At 41.3% G+C, this 24815-nt stretch overlaps 2 protein-coding genes across 14 annotated transcripts; one reads left to right on the plus strand and one right to left on the minus strand.

Moving 5' to 3' along the window:
• The first annotated feature begins 2248 nt into the window (after nucleotides 1-2248).
• Nucleotides 2249-8215, plus strand: LOC137099899 (hepatitis A virus cellular receptor 1-like). Of its 10 annotated transcripts, none has more exons than XM_067477332.1 (12): nucleotides 2250-2404; nucleotides 3105-3380; nucleotides 4328-4480; nucleotides 4679-4743; nucleotides 4840-4894; nucleotides 5075-5176; nucleotides 5811-5864; nucleotides 6284-6322; nucleotides 6420-6488; nucleotides 6938-6994; nucleotides 7130-7248; nucleotides 7336-8158. In XM_067477332.1, exons 1-11 carry the CDS (start codon nucleotides 2344-2346, stop codon nucleotides 7207-7209), a joined length of 1011 nt encoding a protein of 336 aa, XP_067333433.1. In that variant the 5' UTR covers nucleotides 2250-2343; the 3' UTR covers nucleotides 7210-7248; nucleotides 7336-8158. The 10 variants fall into 10 exon arrangements, with proteins under 10 accessions (XP_067333479.1, XP_067333433.1, XP_067333443.1 ...); XM_067477342.1 differs by having other exon boundaries at nucleotides 5078-5176; XM_067477378.1 differs by lacking the exon at nucleotides 4328-4480 and having other exon boundaries at nucleotides 2249-2404; nucleotides 7336-8215.
• A 3683-nt stretch (nucleotides 8216-11898) lies between these two features.
• Nucleotides 11899-24332, minus strand: LOC137099861 (NLR family CARD domain-containing protein 3-like). Of its 4 annotated transcripts, none has more exons than XM_067477211.1 (12): nucleotides 24263-24332; nucleotides 20995-21101; nucleotides 20707-20817; nucleotides 18632-18710; nucleotides 18229-18442; nucleotides 16180-17983; nucleotides 15891-16076; nucleotides 15633-15806; nucleotides 15363-15536; nucleotides 14543-14716; nucleotides 14355-14401; nucleotides 11899-13319 (listed from the first exon to the last, which is right to left on the minus strand). In XM_067477211.1, the coding sequence occupies exons 3-12, from the start codon at nucleotides 20814-20816 to the stop codon at nucleotides 12793-12795; spliced, it is 3489 nt and encodes a 1162-aa protein (XP_067333312.1). In that variant the 5' UTR covers nucleotide 20817; nucleotides 20995-21101; nucleotides 24263-24332; the 3' UTR covers nucleotides 11899-12792. The 4 variants fall into 4 exon arrangements, with proteins under 4 accessions (XP_067333312.1, XP_067333341.1, XP_067333321.1 ...); XM_067477240.1 differs by having other exon boundaries at nucleotides 15903-16076; nucleotides 24263-24330; XM_067477220.1 differs by lacking the exon at nucleotides 24263-24332 and having other exon boundaries at nucleotides 20995-21430.
• Between the last annotated feature and the right edge of the window lie 483 nt (nucleotides 24333-24815).

The raw sequence follows: 24815 nt of genomic DNA on the forward strand, positions 1-24815 counted from the left end.
GGAATGAGGGTAAAATGGCAAATAATAGAACTCGGGGAAAGCATGACCAACAATCACTGCAAAGGAAGGTCAAAATCCACAAAGACAAACGTGGACAAAGTGACTGACTGCAAAAAAGGCAGGAGACAATTAGTAAACAGGGTGTAACTACATAAAACAGCAAATAACACATGGTCCTAACATGAGAAGGACATGTTAGATCAGGTGGATCAGTGCTCAAAAGGTGAAGGTAGAGACTCATTTATGTTCTGTTAAACTACCCCGACATGTTTTACTTCCATGAAACAGTATCAGCTAGTACTGAACTGAGGTGGGACAAATAAAAAACAGGGCCAAGGGGGAGGGTCTGCAGTGTGACCCTCATGCTGTGCTGATAAAATGGTGTATTAATGTGGCTAATGGCAGCAGACCAGTTTATGTTGCAGATGAGTTTGATGAGATGAGTCACTGTCATTTCCCCCTCATTGGTTTCTCTTCTGTGTAAATGTAAATCACACAGTTTTTAGTTTGTCAGTCACTTCCTTCCTGTACTAAACTCCCTCTCAACATTCAGCTGGTTCATCTTGGTTATTGTCTTTTCCAGAACCTTCTCGTTTGCTTCTGTTCGCCAACTCGTCCTCTGGGATTCTGACACACTCTCTGCTACTGGTGGAGAAAGCAAAGCTTTCTGAAGCAAATATGTTGAAAATGCTTCAGTGTTTTGAAGCGTGTGACTCAGTTAAACATAGCGACATCTGCTGGTCAAATCTTTGGTTCTACATGCAAATGGCCGAAATCAATGGCCAGTTGATCAGAATACAAGAGGGATCATTTGTTTAGTAAAGTCTGTCTTATGAAATCAGATCGACAAACTTTGACTCAGATGTAGATCTGACGTTCACAATTGGTGCGACACCTTTCTGATACGCGAGTGATGTAACAAAGCTTTATTTGGGGTAGTCACCAGGGTGAAGCGAGGCTTCGACACATGTTGTCACGATACTTCTGCTTCGAAAGCCCGATGTGGGTTCAACTATAGTCTGCTCTGAATGACACATCCCTATCACCCTGGATTGTCACCCCACCATCTCAGCCCCATCATCTCCCTGCTGCACCTGCTCAGCTGCTCCGCTCGACCATTGCTGTAATTATTATTGAAAAGTGAGCTCACTTCCTCCGAAGTCGTATATTGTTTAATCCCGGCACATTTCCCCGGCCCGGGTTTCCTCATACAGCAGTTCTCCTTTCCTGCCCATTGCTCACCGTAGCTCCGCACACACCCTTCACCTTATTGGGTTTGCACTTCCTCTCACCTAAAGCATATGTGATGTTCACAACAGCCCCTCAGAGCTTTGTGCTTTGAATGAAGAAGCTTTCGAAGTAAATGATCCACTGAGCGTTTTCAGCCTGGACACAAATAGTGGGCTGATGTCTGTCTGGGTAAAAGAAGCAGGGAAGTGGTTACAAACAAACCTCAGTTGCTTAATTGCAGCTTGATGATGGTAAATGATCGAGCTGCAACAGTCATGGTTAAACCACAATGCTTTCACAAGCTTTTAAAGTGGCACACGTGAAGTTTCTGCTGCCGATTTTAGAAAAAAACCCAACGAGTTGTATCATGTTTCCACAAAGAAAGTGACACTGCTGTTGCTATGTGGTTGCTGAATGTGTGCTGAAACTGTCAGTCTAAATATACTGTGTTACTGTGTTATTACTGTGTTACTGTGTTATTACTGTGTTACTGCAGCATCTGCATTTCCCACAGATACGCTGTCAGGTTAACAGTGTGGTAGACAAAGTGCTGATAGGTCAAGGTTTGATTCCTGATGGTTAAGATGCAGCTGATTAATGAGGAGTCAGGCTCACATTAAACCAGACATGTGAAACTGAAGTCTGTCAGCTCTGTCCGACAGTGTGGATGTGAAATATTGATACAAATACGCAGGAAGAATTAAGGCAGAAATGAATAAAAAACGGAGGCAAGGAAATGTGTGAGGATCATCATCAGATCGCTCCCACTGTTCCCACCCAACTAATGTGACATTTCCTGCAACTTTGAATGTTTGAGCCGTAGCTACTTCAACAATTATCTGTTAAAACCAGCAAAAACCATTTGCCTTAAAAAAAACACTCATAGTTACTTTGAACATCTATTATACGTGACCTTGGTCACATCATCAACTCAGCACCTTTTTGTGAATTGCTGCCTCCTACTGGTGTAGCAGTGTCTGTACTGAAGAATTTTCCACAGACAGACTGATACGCTCTCATTTGTCACTGTGGGTTTTACTAGCACAGCCACAGAAAGCTCAGTTCCTGTTCTCAGCTCAGACTGTGCTGAGTGTTTGTTCAGTCGCTGTCAGGATGAAGGTGACTGTCTACAGCTGCTGGTTCTTCCTTGTTCTGGGCTCTAATGCTGCAGCAGGTAACAACAAACTAGTTATTAGTTACTAGTTATTAACTGTGGAAAATCCTCTGTTGTTATTGGTTATGTTTTTTAACAATGCTTAAGTTGTTATTAGAGCATCATCTACAAAATACAGTTTGTGTGTGTGTGCTTGCTACTTAAAGTACACACACACACACACACACACACACAAACACACACACACTAAAGGGCTGTTTCAGGGTTAAGTCTTTACCTCTTTAACTTATCTCGACGAGTCTCCTCACTTCATTGAGACTGGACGGTTTGGTGTAAAGAGCCAAAGACAAAGCACAGGCCACGCAGATAGAAGTACGTGTGTGTGTGTGTGTGTGTGTGTGTGTGTGTGTGTGTGTGTGTGTGTGTGTGTGTGTGTGTGTGTGTGTGTGTGTTGGTCTTCAGCGACTCTATTATGAGACATTCAAAAATATTTGACTAATTTTAGCTGCAGTGCAGAAGCGAGTATCTGAGGAGTCTGCTGATGGTGTCAAAGTGATAAAACTTTCAAGTTCCCAAAGTCCAACTCTTGTTATCATCAAATCTGCTGATGATTTTTGAATTAAGAGGTTTTCTCTGTAAAATGTCCCACAGAACTGACAGACTCAAACTACTTTCTCTAACCGACAGTGAAAAGAACAATTTCACTCGTCTACAGATGCTAAGAACAGATGCTAATTTCCTTTTTTCTTTTGTTTTACAGAAATAATCCAGAAAGTATTTGAGGAGAAGCAGCAGATCTCGCTGCCTTGTCCTCCCCCTGTGGATGCTAAAGTGACCTGGAGCAGAGAGACAAATGGACACAAAGAGGACATACTGACGGCTCACGACAGAGACGAAAAACACATCAATGACCCAGACAAACGATTCAGCTCGTTAGGAGACAAGTCTCTGTACATTAGCAGAGCTGCAGTGTCAGACAGTGGAACTTATTTCTGTAATAATAAAAAAGCTGTGGAACTGACCGTGATCCCATCAGGTAACATCACACTTCATCACAGTTTCATCTTTGTGGGTTTCTCCTCTTGAATCAACATTATGTCTCTGTCCTTTCCAAGTTTCATGTTTGTAAACCAAGGATAATTAAACTGAAGTAATGTTTGAGTGTTTTTCCTACTCTGTGCTATAGCGACAGTCATAGTCAGAGACATTATGTTTCCAGCTTGTCCATCCATTCATCTGTCGTGTTTATGTGAACTCAATATCACAGTAACACCTGGAAAGAATTTCAATACCTCTGGCACAAAGGTCCACTTGGAACCAGAGATGAACTGATTAGAATCAGACTCTGGGTAGAAATGCATGTAAACTGCAGTTTAAACCAGCCAATCGTACAACTATGATGCAGTAGATGTAGTTATTAGCGTTATAGTTTTTGACATCACACATACGCACAAACAATTTAGAGGAAAACACAAACATTTATTAAAAGACAGAGTTTAGCTAATTATTTGAGTCAAACAAATTGGATTTTTAGAGTCATTTAGAGGAACTGGTCCTGGCAGTGTGCAGCAAAATGTGCACTTTCTACATGCACACTGGACTTATGCTAACAATGGTTAAAATGGGTACCTACATTTTTGCACTTCCTCTTCCTCTGCTCAAGTGCAGAATGTGCAGAGCGGCGCGTCCGTCAGCTGCCGTCTCTGTGACGTGTTCAAGTGCCCAGACAAAGCTAAGAGGGAAGAAGCAGCAGTCGCTGTTTGACGTCAGCTTGGTTGGTAGAGACTGGGCACAAGGGCAACTACATAACCAGCCTGGTTCTGGTCAGAAGCCTGTAAATCCAGTTTGTTTCCACAGAATCAACATCTTGGTCCATTTGAAGAAACAGGCACCTTAGTCACCTTTTCTCTGCTTCCATATTGGTGTCTGCTTACATGTCTTTCTGTGCTAAAGTGTGTTTTTGTGCCCTGTGTCACACTGAAGGTGAAAAGCCACAACCCACAACCTCAACTGTGTCTGAATCTCTAAAAAGACAAGGAGCAGAAACCCTTTCTTCACCTCCTACTGTGGACAAAACTGATACAGTTACAACACAGAAACGACACAGAAAACATGGCAATAACAAGAATTCAAAGAGTAAGAGGAAACTCAACATCAAAACATTTTCATCCAACACCTACAGTCAGCAAAGCATTTCTACTTTAACACGGTCAAAGTTTCCTTTCAATGGAGACGGATCATGTTAAAGACCAAATTAAACTGTGGACATCTGGAATGTATTTACCGTCCATGTTTAAAATCTTTTAAAACATGATTTATGTTTCCCCCACACAGAACCACCAACACCAAAACCAACAACAAAACCAAAACCATCAACATCAACTACTACTACTACTACTAGTACTAGTACTACAATAGCTACTGCTACAACAACAACTACTACTACTACTAGTACTACAATAGCTACTGCTACAACAACAGCTACTACTAGTACAAGTACTACAATAGCTACTGCTACAACAACTTCTACCACATCACAACCAAACCCAGGTAAAACTACAGAGATTAAACTGAATTAACTGTAAAATCATTTCCACCTGCAGAGTTTGTTTCTAAGCTACTGATGCAGAATCTTGCACATCATCACACTCTGCTGTTTACTGTAGAGGCAGCACGTCAGTTGTTTTAAACTTTTACTTTGTCTATCTACAACTAAAAACCTGAAACCAGCAGCTGCTTTGATGGTTGGAGTAACTGTCCCCTTCACTGTCCTCATCATCATCATCATCACCATCGTCTACTTTACTCGGAGACGCAGGTGTAAAAGACGAGGTGAGTAACAGTGGTAGGATTTAAAATCGTACTTACAACATTAATTTGTAGGAACATTTTTTTCTAGTTTTAAAAAAGTATTTACTTTTGCTCTGTAAGTAACATGTAGATAATCTGCTTAGTGCTTTTACTTGTGTGAAAGATTTGAAGTGGTTCTTGTAGTGAAGACTATCACTGCTCGTTTGGTGTGAACATGCTCTGAACTGACATTTCCTTGTACCATGGACAGTCACTGTGCATGTGCAAGATCTGAGGTGGAGTTTGGACAATATTCCCAATGATCATGACTTTTTAAATGAAGAACCTGAGCTTGGAGGAGGTTATAAGTGCAAAGGGAGATGCAACCTTTTTTTAACCCAGTCCATGATCATTTTTGTTACTTGTGACGATGAAGGAACCATTTGAAAATAACGGGCTGCAAACTTTAAACTCAGCTGTCGAGCTGTGCTGATATTTGGATCACAGTGTCCCAGGTGTTTGACATGAACTGAAGCTAACACGTTAGCCAGCTGGGCTCCACACGTCTGCCCAATTCCCTGTTAGCACACACAACAATTCAATATACAACTCTGATCATTTTAATGGAGTAAAGCCTTATTGAGCCAGATCTTATGACAAGTTTATTTTTTTGCAGAAAATGAAGAAATATACCACGTTTATGATGATATTCAGGACGGACCTCCAAACGGTGAGAAACGAGAAGTGTTGTCCGTCAGGATCAATACTGATATAAAATGGAATCCTCCACTGTTCTCTGCCCAGAGAATGTGACATCAGACCATGTTGAGTGTAGGAGGATGGAGACGCCATCTCGTGAGGTTGTGCTCTGTCTACCTGTGTCTGCTACTGACCTACTGTGGCAACACTTTTCAGAATCATTAAAGTGAAAACAAAAACTCCAGCAGAAAGGTGGAGGATCCTCACAACAACAAAAACTTCATTGTCAAGTGACGTCAACTTCATATCGTGACAATTACCTCTCTGACCTGCTGCTCTAACTACTTATTCTTCATTTGGAAGTTTTTTAACATATGATGCCATGTTTATAGAGCACGTAGCAAAAAGCTAATTTGCTAATTTTGTGTTTTTCTTTTTCTTGTTTGGCAGCTGTAGGACCAGCCACCTTCAGCATGACACCTTTTTCAGGTACATAACGCTCCTTCACTCACCGCCTCTCTTACATTTAGAGCAGCCAGCAGTTAAAAAGCCTTTTAAAAGTCTTTTTTTCTAAATGTTTTAACAGGTGCATCAGATCAAACTGAACCCACATATTCCACCATCTGTGAATATCCACCAACGGAAATCAAAATGGGTAAAACCTGAATTGATACTAACAGTTTAACAGTTGTTGTGTTTACATGCACAACAAAAAACTACCAGGGTTCAGGATGAGAGGAAACTAAACCTGAGAGGTTGGTGCCGACTTATAATAATGATGATGTTTAAAAAGTTCAAATTTACTCTAACTGCAAAACACAATCACTTCTAGTGATGAAGCTGCAGTACATCACTTTATTCTAATCTCTCCAGACCTTTTTTATTTCTGGTTGTTTGACACTGAGCAGAACCTGAAGGACTGTGCACAGTGTGACAGAGCAGAGGCCGGTGATGTTGATGCTGTAGCTTAAAGTTAAAATCCATGTTTCCACATCACGTGATGATTGACCTGCAGCACATGTGGGGACTGATGTGCATGTGTGTTCTGGTCATTTACTCCTGATTGCACACTGTGTCTAATGTGTGTATTATTTTCAAATACAGCGACAGAGTCTCCGTACTCGTTGATCAGCGGCACTGTGGTCGATGGAAATAATAAAGGTAACTTTACTCATTCTGGCTGATTGAGTGTCACACATGAGACCAAACTGTATCAAGTGCACATTATACTAACATAACTGTGATGAAGCAGCCATATCGCCGACTCTGTGATTACTATTCTTTCTTCTTTCACAGGTCAGACCGAGCTGAACTACAGCACCTATGTTTTACTGGACAAATCCCAAACCCCTGCAAACAACCACGACCATCTTTAGTCACATCTGGATACTGTGCAGCTGTTAAGAAATGAAAATGTGAGACGTGTTAGCAGGAAAAAGCCTTTACCCTGAACTGAACATGTAAATAACTTTTGACGTTGAGTTTCGCTCCTGTTTTTGTAGCATCAACCTCATGATGCACTGAGAGAAACTGCACAGTCACATTCGTCCTCCTCACTGTCTCATGCCTGCTCACTCCCTCCTTTGTTGGAGTTTCCCTCCATCTCTACCTGCCCCGCCCGGCTCCACCCACTCCTGCACCTGCAGCTCATCACTCTCAGTATATAAGACATCCAGACGCTCCCACTCTGTCACAACCTGCAAGTCTCCACCTTTTCAGTTGCTGCTTTTCCTGCCGTCCTTTTAGACTTGTTCTTCTGTTGATGCATTTACCTGCTCCCTCGATCACCTTGTTGGCTCTGCCCCCGTCTTTTGGTGATGTGGTGTTAGATGGTTCTCCTGAAGCATTTGAACTAAACTGTAGCAGCCTCTGCTGGTCAGGTGCTGGTATTACACATCTTGTTATTTTCATGAGAAACAATGTGAAAATTCGTGCAACATGTTTCCCTGAATGTACCTGTTGTATAGAAATGTTTTATTAAATAGTTTTAAAACATTTAGTCACTTCTCTGTAAAGCTGATTGTAAGTGATGAGATCTGTAGAGATTTTGTGGCTGTTTGCACAATTCAAATAAAATGCAGATGGCCCTGATATGTGCATTAGGAGCAATAATGTTTTACATTTTGGTAGCAGTTTTCATATTTATTAATAAAGGTCAGTGCAAATTTTCAGTTGCTCATCACTGTTTCCTGTGTTGTGCTACGCTTCAGTTTATTGAAACAAATTTGTGTAACTGCTATTAAAGCTATAGTTTGTATTAGTTTTAGATTTGTTTGTTTTTGGGGGGTGGGGGGCAGTTTAGTCAGACTCTGGCAGCTGTGCAGACACAACCCTTCTGACCAATCAGATTTCATTATTGCTGTCACTGCATCATTGTAACTGTAGGATGAAGTAATGAACAAACCACCTGTTACAAATGCAGATTATCTGTAATTATCCTTTTTTTACTATTTATTATTTTAGACAATTTGAGACCATCAGGACTTAGTTTATGGAAGCTTTGTTTCACCGTGTAGAGTGGACAACACAGCTGCTGCTGACAGACGTTCGGATGAGACGTCGGGCTACAATTTAGTGTTTGTCATCATGCATCATCATGCACTGCCCCCCCACCGCCCACTCCACCCCTGCACATCATGGCACTGACTCAGGAGCTTCCTTCACACTTCTCTATTTCTATTTCTGCAAAGTAAATGTCTCCTCTGTTTTCCAGCGGTAACTCCTGTTCTCACGCTCTTAAAGCCTCGATTGCATCAGTCTCCTTCTAGATTCCTCCAGTGTCTAGAAAGTAGCACAAAGTCTTTCAAAAAACGAACACCCTCAGGTCTTATGGTCAGATTTGAGTATTTTTACCCTGTGGCTTAAATGCAGACTGATTGAGCTTTGACCTCAGTGACTCAGATTCACACAAAACGTGTTGAACCTGGTTCAAGATGTGAAGAGGTTCACTGTTCAGCTCCTACATGCAGCTGCACATAAAAGATGACTCTTTGGAGCCTTGACCCTAATTCTTGATTTACTGAAATGCAGAGATGTTAACAGTTTCAAAGTATCTGCAAAACATTAAATGTAATTTGGATTGAATTCACATGAAATGTTTAATCAGCATAAAAAATGATGACATCATCACTGGATGTCTCCCACCCACGTCCACAAATAGAGAAAAGGCCAATACACACCCAGAGTTTCCTGTTCTCAGCCCGCACACACACACAAACCGTTGTCAGACATCACTGTGATCACTGTGAGGCAGGATGATGGTGAACGTGGAGACGTGCCTGTTAGTCTTGGTTCTGGGCTGCAACGTCGCTGCAGGTAACGACAACTTTATCTTTTATCTCAGTTTTTTTCTGCTTATTTCCTCTACCTCTTCTTCAATGAAGGATTCAAGTAGAGAATCATAAATGAATGAAAAAGCATTTTAAATGAAATGTCAAAGTATGTGTTCATCTTAAACTATAACTCATCTGCAGCAAATATAAACTTTTTTTCCAACAGCAGCGTGTGACTATAAATGTTGAGTGTTGTTTCTATAATAAAGTGCAGTACATTACACAGGGTTACACAGGAAAGGGTGGAGGTCATTGTGTAAAGTGCTGAGAGCAGTGGTGCCTGCAGAGAAGGTGTGAAGGGATTTACCACTAAATTCCCCTTTGTAGCTGCTGTTTCAAATCTGATTTTCTGCACATTTTTTAAGTAAAATGCAAAAAAGGAAGTAATTCTTGTCTAAAAGTTGCTTTAACATCATTATCATCATTTTGAAATATAAGAAAATACATGAAAGAAAATCTCACCATAAAAATAGCAATATGCTTTTCCTTTACACAACCAGCTGGGGGCTACTGGGCTTCGACCATTTTGTATTAGACCATGTGATACGTCAGAATTATTGGAGTGCAAAAGGTATCAGCCAGGGAGCAGATGACAACACAGTTTTGAGGTTTTTACTAAGAAATTATTTTAATGAAGAGACATTTTTTTACTCAGAAGGAAAGATGTTTAAGATGGTGGTGAGACCAGAGATGTTGTTCGGCTTAGAGACAGTGGCACTGAAGAAAAGAGAGGAGACAGAGCTGGAGGTAGCAGAGCTTAAGATGTTGAGGTTCTCTTTGGGAGTGATGAGGATGGACAGGATCAGGAATGAGGACATCAGAGGGACAGATCATGTTAGATGTTTTGGAGATAAAGTCAGAGAGGCCAGATTGAGGTGGTTTGGACATGTTCAGAGGGGAAACTGTGAATAAATTGGTAGAAGGATGCTGAGGTTGGAGCTGCCAGGGAGGTCTAGAGGAAGACCAAAGAGGAGATTTAGGGATGTAGTGAGGGAGGACATGAAGTTAGTTGGTGTGAGAGAAGAGGATGCAGAGGACAGAGTTAGATGGAGGCACATGATTCACTGTGGAGACTCCTGAAAGGGAGCAGCCAAATATCAGCCATGATTGAACATAACTGTCTAATAGGCCTCCTGCTGTCAAAAACCCTGCTCTTAGCCACTGTGGTAGCTCAACCAATACTGCTCCTACCACGTAAGCTGATCCTGAGTAAATGTTAACCCGTTTTCCTTTTGCCCATTTCAGAGCTTCTATCATTGCTACCAATTCAGCTGTCTGTGCTGATGGCTGTTTTGTGACTGGCCCTGCACTGACAACTTCATACTGATCTTCTTTAGTCCTTCTGACCACTCTATAACCTGCTTTTAGTCCTTCTGTGCTATGCCTGAAACAACATTCATCTGTAAACACCATCTCTGCTTCGCCTTTTAGCATTTCTGTTTGGAAATCTGCTCTAGCTTTTGTCTCTATCTGCACTCTGTCTTTACACATGTGCGGTTGCCCATCCACCATATGGTCTGCAATGTTAATACCGTCGTGTGTGTATATGATATTTGGTTGGTCTAGAACTTTTAGAATTCTTTGTTGACGTGTGTTTGTCATTGTGAAAGCTGCTGAGTTTATAAATGCCATGATGCTATGTGTTGTTAACACTATCAATTGATGTCCCATCACAATGTGCCGTTTTCTGGATCAGCTTTGCTTCTCCTGCTGTGTGTCATGCATGCTGCCTGATGATCTCAAGATCATCTAACTTTTTACTAAGCCACCTCTTGTATTCTGTTGCTTCATGTACATTTTTAAGTTTTTTATTTTTATTTTTATTTATTAGTCCTGTATTAGTGTTTTTCCCTCTTAATTTCTTCCACTCTGCATAATAATTATCTAATTGCTTTCTTTTACTTTTAATTTTATCCTGCTCTATTCCACTAATAATTTGCGTCTGTGCGTCCAGCTGCAAATACTCTCAGCATTCCTCACATTCTTTAGCGCACTCCTCCTCCATGCTTACCTACTGTGTGTGTGTGTGTATGTGTGTGTGTGTATCACCTATCCTCTGTGTGATCTCCAGCTCCTCTTCTTTGTCTCCTTCTTGTGTTCAGGTCAGGCGTTTTGTATGGAATTCACCCGAGCAACAACCCTTAGAAAATAATACTCTGTGTCTTTTACTGTTTTTGTTGACACTGTAAGGTTTCAATACAGTTAGACACTTTTCTCCTTTTGAACACCATTAATTTAACTCTGGAGGATTTGGACGGAGCCTATCCCGTCGGGATTTTCCACACCCAGCCACATTGGTCCTGGTCAGGTCCCAGTCTTGGTTGCCAACCTAGCTTTTCCACATGTGACTTCTTTACATTAATTTCCTAGGATTATACTGGCAGTGGCCCAGTTGGTCAATTCGTTATATCGAGCGCTTTTTGCATGTCACAACTCTTATTCCATTTCTTTAATTTCACTTCTTTAATTCTACTTCTTTTAATTAAAATTTTTCCTTTTGCATTTGTCCCTTTTCTCCAAAGCATAAACCAATTCCTTCCCTTTTATTTAGTTTATCCAATGTTGCAGACTTTTGTTAAAAAGGTGCCTGCTTACCTTTTGTGGCTGCTTACCAGCTAGGGAAGTTATCAGGTCAGGCTTTGTTCCTCCCTCAGGGAAAACTCCCAGTCCGTCTCTGGATCACGTCGGGGTCACCAAATTGTCGCCTGCTCAAAATCAGGAGAGGACTACGACTGTCTTTTAAGATGCTTTATTCTACGATAACAATTTTAATACTATAATCTAATTAATACAAGGTACAAATGCAAAATGTACGGAGCTCCGGGTCAGAGTTCTCTTCCCTATAAAACAACACACAGTGTCAGGGCAGAAGTCTGACCAGGAGTGTGTCTCTTTCCAGGTTTTCTTCCTTATCAGGAGATGTATACATGAAGAGTTGTTTCTGTTCTTCAGTGGCCCCCTGGTCTTTCATCTGCAAGACAACTCACATACATTCTTCACCTTATATCTCACACTCCCCCACTCACTGTGCTCAGGTTTACTAATGTTTATACAACGTTCTACTCATGTTATATTCTATACACTTCTCTACGCTATAATAAGACATCTTACATATGAAACTACATTATTAATACAAGTAAAACAAAAATTATATGGTATATTCAAGTGATATTCCCCACAAGGTCAAAGGCTGTGATGTCCCACATCATATATTCATGGAGTTAGGAGCAACAACACAACTCTGCTCCACACTAACCACACAAGTCCACATCAGAGTGGTCATTATTCTCCTACTTCTACCGGAGGCAGGATCACAGTCTGTGCATCCTGCCCATTCTTTTTCTCTTTCTTTGCTGTTAGTGCTGAAGTTCTAATTAGGAAAACACAAACACTCAGGCTGGACAGTATGGATGACTTGGTGCAAGAGTGAACACATTTTCTTCATCATCAACACAAACCTGACACCAACCTAAATGATTGGCAGTAATGAAAGAACCATCCAAATGTTTCTCTTAAGTCCAAGTATCAATGGTGCAGAGTGTGTGTGATGGTGAACAGAGGGAACTTTGATTTCAGCAGCTGATCTTCAGTCAGCAGAGTTTCTGTCCACAGGAGACACTCTCACACCTACACACTGCACAGAGACAACGAGGAACCAGGACTGATCCAGAACCCAGGATACAGAGGTTCAGTGAATGTGGTGTTGAAGGTGTGGAGGTGGATCAGTTTGTCAGAGGAGACACTGTAGAAGGACAGAGAGCCAGCAGGACAGTCCACATACACTGCTGCTCTGTGAGAGACAGAGGACGAGGAGATGAATGTTTGTTGGTTATTGTGGCTGACAGAGAAACCATGATCAGAGCAGATCAGACTCCAGGACTGATTGTTCCATCCAAACAAACAGTCATAACTGTTTCCTTTCCTTCTGATTCCTCTGTAACTCACTGATATAAAAACTGTTTCTCTCCACTCGACCTCCCAGTAACAGCGACCAGTCAGAACATTTCTACACAGCAGCTGAGGACAGAAGTCAAATCTGTCTGGATGATCAGGATATGACTGATCCTCCAACACACGTGTCACCTTCCTGTTGTTGTCAGACAGTTGTAGGTTTCTGTTTACTGTGTTTGGGTCCAGTTCCAGTTCACAGGCATCTGATGGAGAGAACAAGACACAAAGAGCTGCAGTTTATCATCTGTTGATTTATCAGCAACTTTACTGACAATGACTGAAAGTAAATCATTCCAACTTCCATTTCATCTTCAACTGTGAAGAAAGTTTGACTCCATTTCAAGTGAAATTCAACAATCCAGTTAGAACAACAATCCACTTGAGCATTTTATGAAATGGATCAATGAAATCCACATCATACACACATTAGACACAAGTCAACTCTGGAACACCTGTGTTTTTTTCCACTTGAAGTCTATTTTTCTCCTCCTGGTGTTTAGTGAAGCTTCATCTTTAAACACAGGTGTTTCAATGTGTTTTAAAGCTGTTGCCAACTTTTTCCTGGTGTCTGTATTAGTGTTGTCAATAGTATTGATTTATCAATACATGTCTATACTGAATATTTGGAAAAGTTTCAATATACACGCAGGTCAGCGCCAGTGCTCTCACACAGACGACCCAAACATTCATGTGTCCTCCTCACAGAGCCTGAAGTTAAACCTCCTTCCTTTATAGACCAAATGAACTGCAGCTAAAAACTCACCTCTTCAGTCTTTGACTGAATCAACTTGGTCTGAATGTGGCTAATGAGGATTCTGTCCGCATGCTCTCCACCACATACTCTGCTACAAGCCACCTTAGCTCTGATTTATTAAACACACTGAGAAGAAAGTGAGGGGTCCTTGAACACAACTTCCATTGGTCAAACCTGTGAAGTACTAGTTACCGAGCAGCACCTGAAGGTAACAAAACTCTTGTATAAAGACACAGTGACAGTCAAAAGACCCAGAAGAAACAAAGTTCTGTTGGATCACTGTGTTCACTTTGTTGTGTCTGTGGATTTGAAATTGATTGATTGAATTCTAACATCTTTCCAGCCACACTGACAAAAAAACAGAAGCTAAATCCTGAATGAAACTCTGGAGAAATTCATCTTTGTTCTTCAGTCAAGAAAAGCTTCAAATCTAGTGGAACATGTGCAGCTGTGTTTTTAGGAATCAAACTTAAAACACATTCACATCTCCTCACACCAGGTTTCAGTCTCTGTGGTCCACCATGATCCACCCTGGAGGAAGAGACAAAGTCAGAATCAGCTTCATCCACCTTCACTCATCTCCACCATTAAACCTGAACCAGAGTTCCTCAGTTAGTCAGAGACACAGAGAAACAGTGTGAGAGCTGCTGTTGTCTGTCCATCTGTCCATACCTGAGAGTGTCCAGTCTCCAGTGAGGATCCTCCAGTCCAGCAGACAGCAGCTTCACTCCTGAGTCTCCTGGATGATTGTAGCTCAGGTCCAGCTCTCTCAGATGGGAGGGGTTGGAGCTCAGAGCTGAGACCAGAGAAGCACAGCCTTCCTCTGTGATCAGACAACCTGACAGACTACACACACACACACACACACACACACACACACACACACACACACACACACACAGACATTGACTTTATTCATTTGCTGGAGACATAACCATAAACTAAATCTAGGCTATAAAATGGCATCATTCAAATTCATGCTCCACCTTTTTTACCAACTAAACAGCCAACTGTAGAAACTAGAATTAAGGTGGGTCATGGAACCAAGTCAGGTTGTGGACCTGCTCTTTGCCTTTGCAAGGATACTGGAGAGGTCAGAGGAGTTTGCTACACAAGTGAAAACATATTTTCCTGCTTATGATCTGCAGAATCTCATGTGTGTTATAGTAACTAATGTCCATCATTTGTTCCTTTCATTTCTGGCAATAATACAATGACATTGGAGCCTTGTAGTTAGTCCGAAGTAAACGCTCTCCATTAGTTCATCTGTGTCCACTTCAATTATTGATATGTTATTGGTTGTGGGGATTTTTCTCTTCAGAACAAACATGTTGGAGTCCAACTATTATAGTTGAGCAACTTTACTTTATGAACAAGTCAAGTTTCTGTGGCTAGAACAAAAACATTATCCAGCTGACAATCTGCTGAGTCAGCAAACCTCTTCATCACGATAGCTTGTCAAATGACTGTTTACAAAAATCTGAATCCTGACCTGAGAGTTTCCAGTCTGCAGTGATGTTGCTTCACTCCAGCACACAACAGCTTCACTCCTGAATCCTGCAGGTCATTGTTACTCAGGTCCAGTTCTCTCAGACTAGAGGACTTGGAGCTGAGAACTGAGGACAGAGCTTCACAGCTTTTCTCTGAAAGGTTACAGCCACTCAGCCTGAAGTAGATTTTTATTCAGTTAAAACAAAGTTCAGATATAGAAACACTAAAACAATTTAATGGGGAAACTTTAAAAAAATACCTTTAAACTGACCTGAGAGTTTCCAGTCTGCAGTGATGTTTCTTCAGTGCAGCAGACAACAGCTTCACTCCTGAATCCTTCAGGTCATTGTTACTCAGGTCCAGTTCTCTCAGACTAGAGGACTTGGAGCTGAGAACTGAGGACAGAGCTTCACAGCTTTTCTCTGAAAGGTTACAGCCACTCAGCCTGAAGTAGATTTTTATTCAGTTAAAACAAAGTTCAGATATAGAAACACTAAAACAATTTAATGGGGAAACTTTAAAAAAATACCTGTAAACTGACCTGAGAGTTTCCAGTCTGCAGTGATGTTTCTTCAGTGCAGCAGACAACAGCTTCACTCCTGAATCCTTCAGGTCATTGTTACTCAGGTCCAGTTCTCTCAGACTAGAGGACTGGGAGCTGAGAACTGAGGACAGAGCTTCACAGCTTTTCTCTGAAAGGTTACAGCCACTCAGTCTAAAAATAATCCAGTAAAACAAAAGAAAACAAGTTACAAACATTAGTTTTCTGTCATGCCAACAACAATCCACTTAATCTGAAATAGTCTATGTGCACATACAGAGCTTTGTTGGAGGCTTTGACCACTGGCAGCAGCCTCAGAAGAGCCTCCTCTGAAGCAGAGTATTTCTTCAGGTCAAACACGTCCAGATCTTTTTCTGATGACAGTAAGATGAAGACCAGAGCTGACCACTGAGCAGGAGACAGTTTATCTATAGAGAGACGTCCTGATCTCAGGGACTGTTGGATCTCCTCCACTAGAGAACCATCATTCAGTTCATTCAGACAGTGGAACAGGTTAATGCTTTTCTCTGCAGACAGATTCTCACTGATCTTCTCCTTGATGTACTGGACTGTTTCCTGATTGGTCTGTGATCCACTTCCTGTCTGGGTCCGCAGGCCTCGTAGGAGATTCTGATTGGTCTGCAGTGAAAGGCCAAGGAGGAAGCGGAGGAACAAGTCCAGGTGTCCATTTGGACTCTGTAAGGCCTTGTCCACAGCAGTCTGGTAGAGAAATTTTGGATCAGGTTTGTCTCTAAATATAAAAAACCACCGCAATGATGTTTCTTTTTCTGACAGCAGATTGACTCCAGAGCTGATGAATGTCCGATGGACATGAAAAGCAGCCAGAAACTCCTGAACACTCAGATGGATGAAGCAGAACACCTTGTCCTGGTACAGTCCTCTCTCCTCTTTAAAGATCTGTGTGAACACTCCTGAGTACACTGAGGCTGCTCTGATATCGATGCCACACTCTGTCAGGTCTGATTCATAGAAGATCAGGTTTCCTTTCTGCAGCTGCTCAAAAGCCAGTTTTCCCAGAGACTCAATCATCATCCTGCTCTCTGGACTGCAGTGTGGATCTGTCTCAGCTCCTCCATCATACTTGATGTTCTTCAGTTTGGACTGAACCACCAGGAAGTGGATGTACATCTCAGTCAGGGTCTTGGGCAGCTCTCCTCCCTCTCTGGTTTTCAGCACATCCTCCAGAACTGTAACAGTGATCCAGCAGAAGACTGGGATGTGGCACATGATGTGGAGGCTTCGTGATGTCTTGATGTGGGAGATGATTCTGATGGCCTGCTCCTCATCTCTGAATCTCTTCCTGAAATACTCCTCCTTCTGTGGATCAGTGAACCCTCTGACCTCTGTCACCATGTCAACACACTCAGGAGGAATCTGATTGGCTGCTGCAGGTCGTGTGGTTATCCAGAGGCGAGCAGAGGGAAGCAGGTTCCCCCTGATGAGGTTTGTCAGCAGCACATCCACTGAGGTGGACTCTGTAACATCAGTCAGGATCTCATTGTTGTGGAAGTCCAGAGGAAGTCGACACTCATCCAGACCATCAAAGATGAACACAACCTGGAACTCTTCAAACCTGCTGATTCCTGCTTCTTTGGTTTCAGGAAAGAAGTAATGAACAAGTTCCACCAAGCTGAACTTTTTCTCTTTCAGCACATTCAGCTCTCTGAAAGTCAATGGAAATGTGAACTGTATGTCCTGGTTGGCTTTGTCTTCAGCCCAGTCCAGAGTGAACTTCTGTGTTAAGACTGTTTTCCCAATGCCAGCCACTCCCTTTGTCATCACTCTTGTGATTGGTTCATCTCTTCCAGGTGAGGCTTTAAAGATGTCTTCTTGTCTGATGGTTGTTTCTGGTCTGTCTGGTTTCCTGGATGCTGTTTCAATCTGTCTGACCTCATGTTCATCATTGACCTCTCCAGTCCCTCCCTCTGTGATGTAGAGCTCTGTGTAGATCTGATTCAGAAGGGTTGGGTTTCCTGCTTTAGCGATGCCCTCAAACACACACTGGAACTTCTTCTTCAGGTTAGACTTGAGTTTACGTCGACACAAAGGAGCATGAAATCCTGAATGAACAAAGAAGAAATGAAATCAGTGAGTGGATCCTTCAGAAAATCAGAGAATCTAAACATTTAAGTGTCTGTAGAGTTTTTGTTCCTCAATCAGTTTTATCATCAGTGGAAGACAAACAGCCTCTGATCTGATACAGATGTGTGCAGCATATTTACAGCAGAGTTTGGAAATGGAAACCTCTCTCCTGCTGTTTCCATTTCCTCTTTCCATCATGTTAAATCTGTTCAAATCCTCTTACTGCTCTGCAGACAGTCAGCCAGCTCCTCCTGCTTCATTCTCCTCAGGAAGTTCACTGTGATCTTCACAAATGACTCTCTGCTGCTCCTCCTCTGCTCTTCATCCTCCTCATCCTCCCTCTGACTCTCTGAGCATTCTGAGTAATCTGGTCTCAGGACCCTCTGGATCTCCTTCAGCTGGTTCTTCACAAAAGTGACAATGTTGTCCTCCAGCAGCTGGAACAGAATGAGAAGTGAACATTTCATTTAAACTGGTAGAAGACAACATGTGATTCATCTGTGAGTCTGAAGACCTGCTGGTCTGAACACAGCAGCATGGACTCTGTCAGGACCTGAATGGTTGTTAAACACTCAGTCTGGGTTTTATGTAGTTCATAGTCAAAGTGTGATTGGACATGTACAGACCATAAATATGGATTCCAGGTCTGGTTGATGCTGCTGGGCAAACTGATCACTGTGAACCTCTGAGCTCTGCTGCTCAACTCTGGGGAGAAAATAGAAACTTTAAGGAAATGTAATGACTCATAAACAAAGTGAGTAAAAAGTAAGTGTTCATGTGGACACCTTCATTTCAGGACAAATGGGAAACACTGAGTAAAAGTTGCAGTACAGTGGCTGAATGTGGACAGGGTGTATACCTGTATATCCTGCACATATTAAAAGATGTTTCTTGTCTTTTAAGCCTGAAGGTGGTAATTGAAGGACAAAAAGGTCTTGTTTGCTTTACAGGTCAGTTGCATGAACTTCTGAATGTCAGGATTCAGTTTGAAATTCTTACCTTCCATCAGCAGCTTGTTCATCTTTAAAGTCAATAGAATGAATCTTAAACCTGTCAGTCTTCGTGGAGACCGAGCTGTGTATCATCCTGATATAAACAAGTGACAAAGTATTTGAAAGCTAAAAAAGAGATGATTTCTGACTGAATCTCATTTGCAGTTTTCCTGTTTTTGGTTTGTCGCTGACTCAATACAAAGTGTTTGTGCTGTAAACGTCTGAACTGTGATAACAGTATTTGGAATCAACCTTAATAAACTGCAGATGTTATGTGACACAAACAAGACACTGAATAAAATCCAAGTCTTCAGTTCACTAAAGCTCACATGGACATTGTCTTGTCAGGGTTATGACTAAAGTCGTGTTGCCACCAACAACTGTGAAGGTGATAGAAAGGGAGATGAGCAGCTGGTCAGACTAGATCAGGCTGATCACTGTGAACCTCTGAGCTCTGTTGCTGAACTCTGGAGAGAAAACAGAAACTTTAAAAGACGACTTCACTGATTTTGAACTGGCTTCTTTTGCTTCTAGTTTGTGTAGTAGATGCACATAAATGCCATTAAACTTCCACCTGACATCACTTTATCAAAGTTTTCCTCGACTTCTACCAGAAAAACGCCTCTAGATGACATCACTTGGAGGAGCAGATTATGTCATCGTGTTGGTCAAATTATGGAATTTGTAATCATGGTCAACCTGCTTCTCCAGATGACATCATCCAAACACTTAATAATGAAAAAATCCTCTGGGTGATAAAACTCTTTTATCAGCTGGACACATTCTTGCATTCCTGCAAAAGGCCTGTAGAGCAGAGAAACAAGAGGTGCAAAAGCAGCGATTCACTCATTGAAAAGAAACACAACTGCTAAAACCCGTTGTGTCTGATTAGGGTCTTAGACAAACCACTGACATGGACACTGCTGCTCAGTCAGTTATTCAGCAACTCATTACCAGCTCAGTGGTGTAGCTTTACTTGGTGCTCTCCATTTGGCTGTGCCAGTACGCTGGTTATGCAGTAGTGAGGAAAGGTCTTTGAAACGAGTGCAGGTGGCAGGTGACCACTGATGAGAAGCTTCCTTGTTGATCATATCTTTCCTTTTGAGTTACATTAATATTATTTGTAGGAAATAGTCCCAAAGATCACAAAGATGTGATTCTATTGGCAACTGATTCCATCCTGATTTTAGCTAATGAAAGTGAATTAGATGCTCTGCACTTATATAGAGCTTCTCTATCTACTGGGACCCAAAGCACTTTACACTGCTGCTTATTCACCCATTCACACTCATAATCACACACTGATGGGGGAGCTGCTATGCAGCTGACCTGAACTCACCAGGAGCAACTAAGTGTCAAGGACACTTCAACATGTGACAGGAGGAGCTGGGAATCAAACCAACAACCCTGGGATTGTTGGACAACTGCTCTACCTCCTGTGCCACAGTCGCCCTTAGCTCAGCAGAAGATTTCTATTTCATTATCTTATATGTCACAGCTTATGTTTATGATATTTTGCTTGCATGTCTCTCAGATTTCCTGTGTTCTTGTATTGACTTTGACTTGGATTCAGGTTGGCAAAAGCAGCATGTGCTGTTTCATGTGCTGCTTTATTCAACAAAATGTAACAAAAACTATGAAGCTCGGGACCAAGAGAAGTCTTCTAATCTTAGAGTCTTGAGTCTGACAATAACTAAACCATTTCTTACCTTCCATGAGCAGGTTGTTCATCTTTAAAGTTAATCCCACGATCATTGGACTTATCACTCCTCATAGAGACCCAGCTGGGTTCAGCAGAGTCTGGTTTCTGCTTCTTCATCCTGATCCAAACAAACAAGAGACAAATGAAAAGTAGTTTGAAGCTGAAAGCAGCTGAAATGTTAGAAGCAGATAGAAAGTCAGTAAGAAGACAGTGGATGAGGAACGTTCAACGTTGGTTTTATAGGGAGGGACTCCCTCCTCTCTGTCCTCACACTGATTCATAGCAGAGTCCACACCTGCTGGGAGCTGAGCTCAGTCTTTACAGCAACAACACTGACAATGTTCCCTTGAAGCTGCTCAGCTGCTGAATTCACATCCAGTCACAGAGACTTTGGAGCTTTAGCTGGAAACACAGAGAGAAGATCAGAGAGAAATGAACAATGTAAAGTTTTATTGAACATCCTTCAAATTAGACCTTGTTATTATTCATCAAGGCTTGTGGACTATTTTCCTGTTATTTGTGCTAATTATTGTGATCAGGTCAGTGACTGTTGACATCTGTTGGTGCTGCTCAGCAGCGACTCAGGCTCGACACTCGCTCGGCTAACAGGGGATATTCTTACTATTCTTATTATCTATTTTAGTCTGATTGACTGATTGTTTTAATAGTATGAGCTTTGGGAATGGCAGGTCTAATCAAGTGTGTGTTTCTGAGACTGATTATTCTCAGACAGTTCCCGATAATCTGGACAACTTCTAACGGTGGGAGCCAGCTGCTGACCTACAGCTGTGATGCTCTGCTGGCACTCTGCCCAGTGACGTACCAGCCTTTGGTTAGAGGAGAGCAGGCCACGAGGAGTCAGAGAGATTGTTGGAGGGCAAAGAGAGGAAGAAACAGACATCATCTCAGAAGAGGAAATAAACCACTGATGCCTTCTACTTTGCTTTGACACATACACTTCCTGAAGAGGAAAGTGGATGAACTCTGAACCCTATGAATACTGTGCTTTTTTTTGTCGCTTCAATAAACAGAGTATTGTTGTTGCTGTTGACTTTGATATGGCTGATTTGGTGAATGGATGTGATTGGAATAACAGTGATTAAACCTCATGGGGTCTGAAGTGTGTACTTCTCCATCAGTGTCCTCAAAGCAAATACTGCATCTGTTGGACTCTTTCTAGGCATGAAACCATATTGCTGCTCACAAATGTTCACCTCTGCCCTTAGCCGAGCTTCCAGTACTCTTTCCCACAACTTCATTGTTTGGCTCATCAGCTTTATTCCTCTGTAGTTGCCACAGCTCTGCTCATGTCCCTTGTTCTTCAAAATGGGCACCAGTACACTTCTCCTCCAGTCCTCAGCATCCTCTCACTCTCCAAGATCTTGTTAAACAAACTAGTCAAAAACTCTACTGCCACCTCTCCTAGACACTTCCATACCTCCACAAGTTTGTCATCAGGACCAACTGCCTTTCCACTCTTCATCCTCTTCAACGTCCTCCTCACTTCACTCTTACTAATCTTTGCTTCTTCCTGCTCCACACCAGTCGCCTCTTCTACTCTTCGTTCCCTTTCATTTTCCTCGTTCATCAAATCTTCAAAGTTCTCCTTCCATCTTCCCATTACACTCCTGGCACCTGTCAATACATTTCCATCCTTATCTTTAATCACACTAACCTGCTGCACATCCTTCCCATCTCTATCTTTGTCTGGCCAACCTGTACAAATCCACCTGTCCCTCTTTAGTGTCCAACCTAGAATACAAGTCATCATATGCTCTTTGTTTGGCCTTTGCCACCTCTACCTTCACCTTACGCTGTATCTCCCTGTACTCCTGTCTACTCTCTTCAGTCCTCTCAGTGTCCCACTTCTTATTAGTTAACCTCTTTCTCTGTATACACTCCTGAACTTCATCTAACTCACTACAGAATTTCTCGTTCTCTTCTAAATCACATCCTACCTGTGGTTCATAACCACTAACAACATTGAACATCACCCATTCAACTTCCAGCTTCAGTCTCATCAACCTGTCTGATGCTCTTTTCACCTCTAGAACATTCCTCACAAACTCCTCTTTCAGGATAACTCCTACTCCATTTCTCTTCCTATCTGACCCATGGTAGAACAACTTGAACCCTGCTCCTAAGCTTCTAGCCTTGCTACCTTTCCACCTGGTCTCCTGGACACACAGTATGTCCACCTTCCTTCTCTGCATCATGTCAACAAACTTTCTATGCTTCCCTGTCAGAGTCTCAACATTCAAGTCCCTACTGTCAGTCCTACATTCTTAGCTTTCCTCTTCTCTCTCTGCCTACAAACATGCCTTCATCCTCTTCTTATTTATTCAGAGTAACAGGCCTAAACATTCTATTAATTAGTGAGTAGCTGTTTTTTCATTTGCCTATTTTAGCTTTAATACTGGAGGAAGTGATAAGTTAATATCTCTTTCTTCTTCTTCGTGGATTCAATATTTTAAATATTGAATTAGATGCTGTCGATAACTGAAATGTACAAATCTAGTCTGACTTCGTTCAACAAACTTTCAAAAGGGAAATTTAGTGTAAGAAAAGTCATAGCAATGAATGAAAAAAGGACAAAGATCTGTATTACATATGGTTTAAGTATGTTGAGTTTAGGAACCTTAACAGGTTTTATTTATGGTTAAAAGAAACCATAAATGTACAAGTGTAGTCCAGATACGTTCAACAAACTATGACGAATTAGATGCAAAAAAAAAACTTTTCTAAAAATAATTTAAAACTAAGAACAAAGATCAGTGTTACTATAGAGACTTGTAGATGATTTTTGATGCATCATAAATACAGGATATTAGCAAACGAAAAAACAGGCTAGACTGAAAAACTCTTAATCAAAATTTAGAGGTTGTTCATGCAGTGGGAGGACCAGATGTCACTAAAAGTGGTTTGAAGTGTGTCCGACAAAATTTGAGGAAGCTATTGGAATAAAAATCTGTAACACCTTATCAGTACATGTTGCATATTTTTATCCAAAAATAGGAAAAAAACAGGCTATAATATCTTATTTGTGTTTTATTCAAAATCTAAGGGTTGAGATTATATAGTAGTAGGAGGATTATGTGTCAATAAAAGTGGTTTGGACTTTGTCAGTGAAACAATAAATAAGCTATTGTGGGAAAGAATGATGTAACATCTTATAAGTCCATGTTACATGATTTTATCCAAAAGTCACCTGTATGTAATGAGTTGACTCAAATGAGTATGAAGTTGGTTCAAGGAAACGAGAAATGAGAGGAATGAGAAAAAACTGTCATTTCCCTGTGAACCATCTGCTGGCGAAAATCTTTTTAAATAACTTTACTTTAAACACAGATCGTGGGGTAAAGACAACACTTGTGCTTGATCAGAAACATTTGTACGTAATACAAAACCAATCTGGTGGAGATTAAACTGTCAGCACCACTTGTTATCTGATCTCTGCTCAACACAAACAGCAGCTTTTCACACAGACAAACCTTCAACTAGTGATTTTTACAGTCCATCAAACTGCAGCTGAGAATCTTTTACACACTGAAATTGTTACTTACCAAAGATTCACACGGAGAAAAGATCTCAGCCACAACACGGACAAAGTGAAAGTAAGAACTAAGTACTGCAAACAGGAAGTAACCAGGAAGCTTGTTCAGAGCAAATAACCGACTATTTACTACTTCCTACTTACTATATAGGATATTAAATGTTTAGTGAACTATAAAGTCTTTTTTTTCTTTGACACTAACCAAAAATGAACTCGGTGCAGTTAATTACAGGGTTTCTGACCTCAGAGATGTTTTTTTTTCTGGTTAGGCTGAAAAAGGTTTGAAATTTTAAAGTACCAGACAAAGCACACAGCAAGTATGAATGTATTTAAGGTTGTAATGTAGTAAATGTAGGTTTTGTACAATATAAAATATGAATAATAAAACCTGATCTGAAATATGAATTTATCTTATTAGTAAAATTCAGTTCCAGTTTTACCTATAGTTTTACCTGTGTATAAATACACGATCTGAGTATTTCATCCATAACTATGAAGCAGTAAACGCTGTTCTCCCGGAACCTTCGAGGAGCTGTTGTTTTCCTCCGACATCTTTATGTGTC

The sequence above is a fragment of the Channa argus genome, chromosome 1 (genome assembly GCF_033026475.1).
Source record: "Channa argus isolate prfri chromosome 1, Channa argus male v1.0, whole genome shotgun sequence".
Taxonomy (NCBI): domain Eukaryota; kingdom Metazoa; phylum Chordata; class Actinopteri; order Anabantiformes; family Channidae; genus Channa; species Channa argus.

Bases quoted from the DNA above. Each gene is read 5' to 3' on its own strand.
- LOC137099899 (XM_067477296.1), top strand. From the start codon at position 2,344: ATGAAGGTGACTGTCTACAGCTGCTGGTTCTTCCTTGTTCTGGGCTCT. The intron at 5,177-5,810 runs GTGAGTAACAGT...ATTTTTTTGCAG, and splicing joins ACGCAGGTGTAAAAGACGAG to AAAATGAAGAAATATACCAC. The intron at 6,489-6,937 runs GTAAAACCTGAA...TTTCAAATACAG, and splicing joins ACCAACGGAAATCAAAATGG to CGACAGAGTCTCCGTACTCG.
- LOC137099861 (XM_067477211.1), bottom strand. From the start codon at position 20,816: ATGAAGAAGCAGAAACCAGACTCTGCTGAACCCAGCTGGGTCTCTATG. The intron at 17,984-18,228 runs GTAAGAGGATTT...TTGTTCATTCAG, and splicing joins GGCTGACTGTCTGCAGAGCA to GATTTCATGCTCCTTTGTGT. The intron at 16,077-16,179 runs GTATGTGCACAT...GATTATTTTTAG, and splicing joins AAAGCCTCCAACAAAGCTCT to ACTGAGTGGCTGTAACCTTT.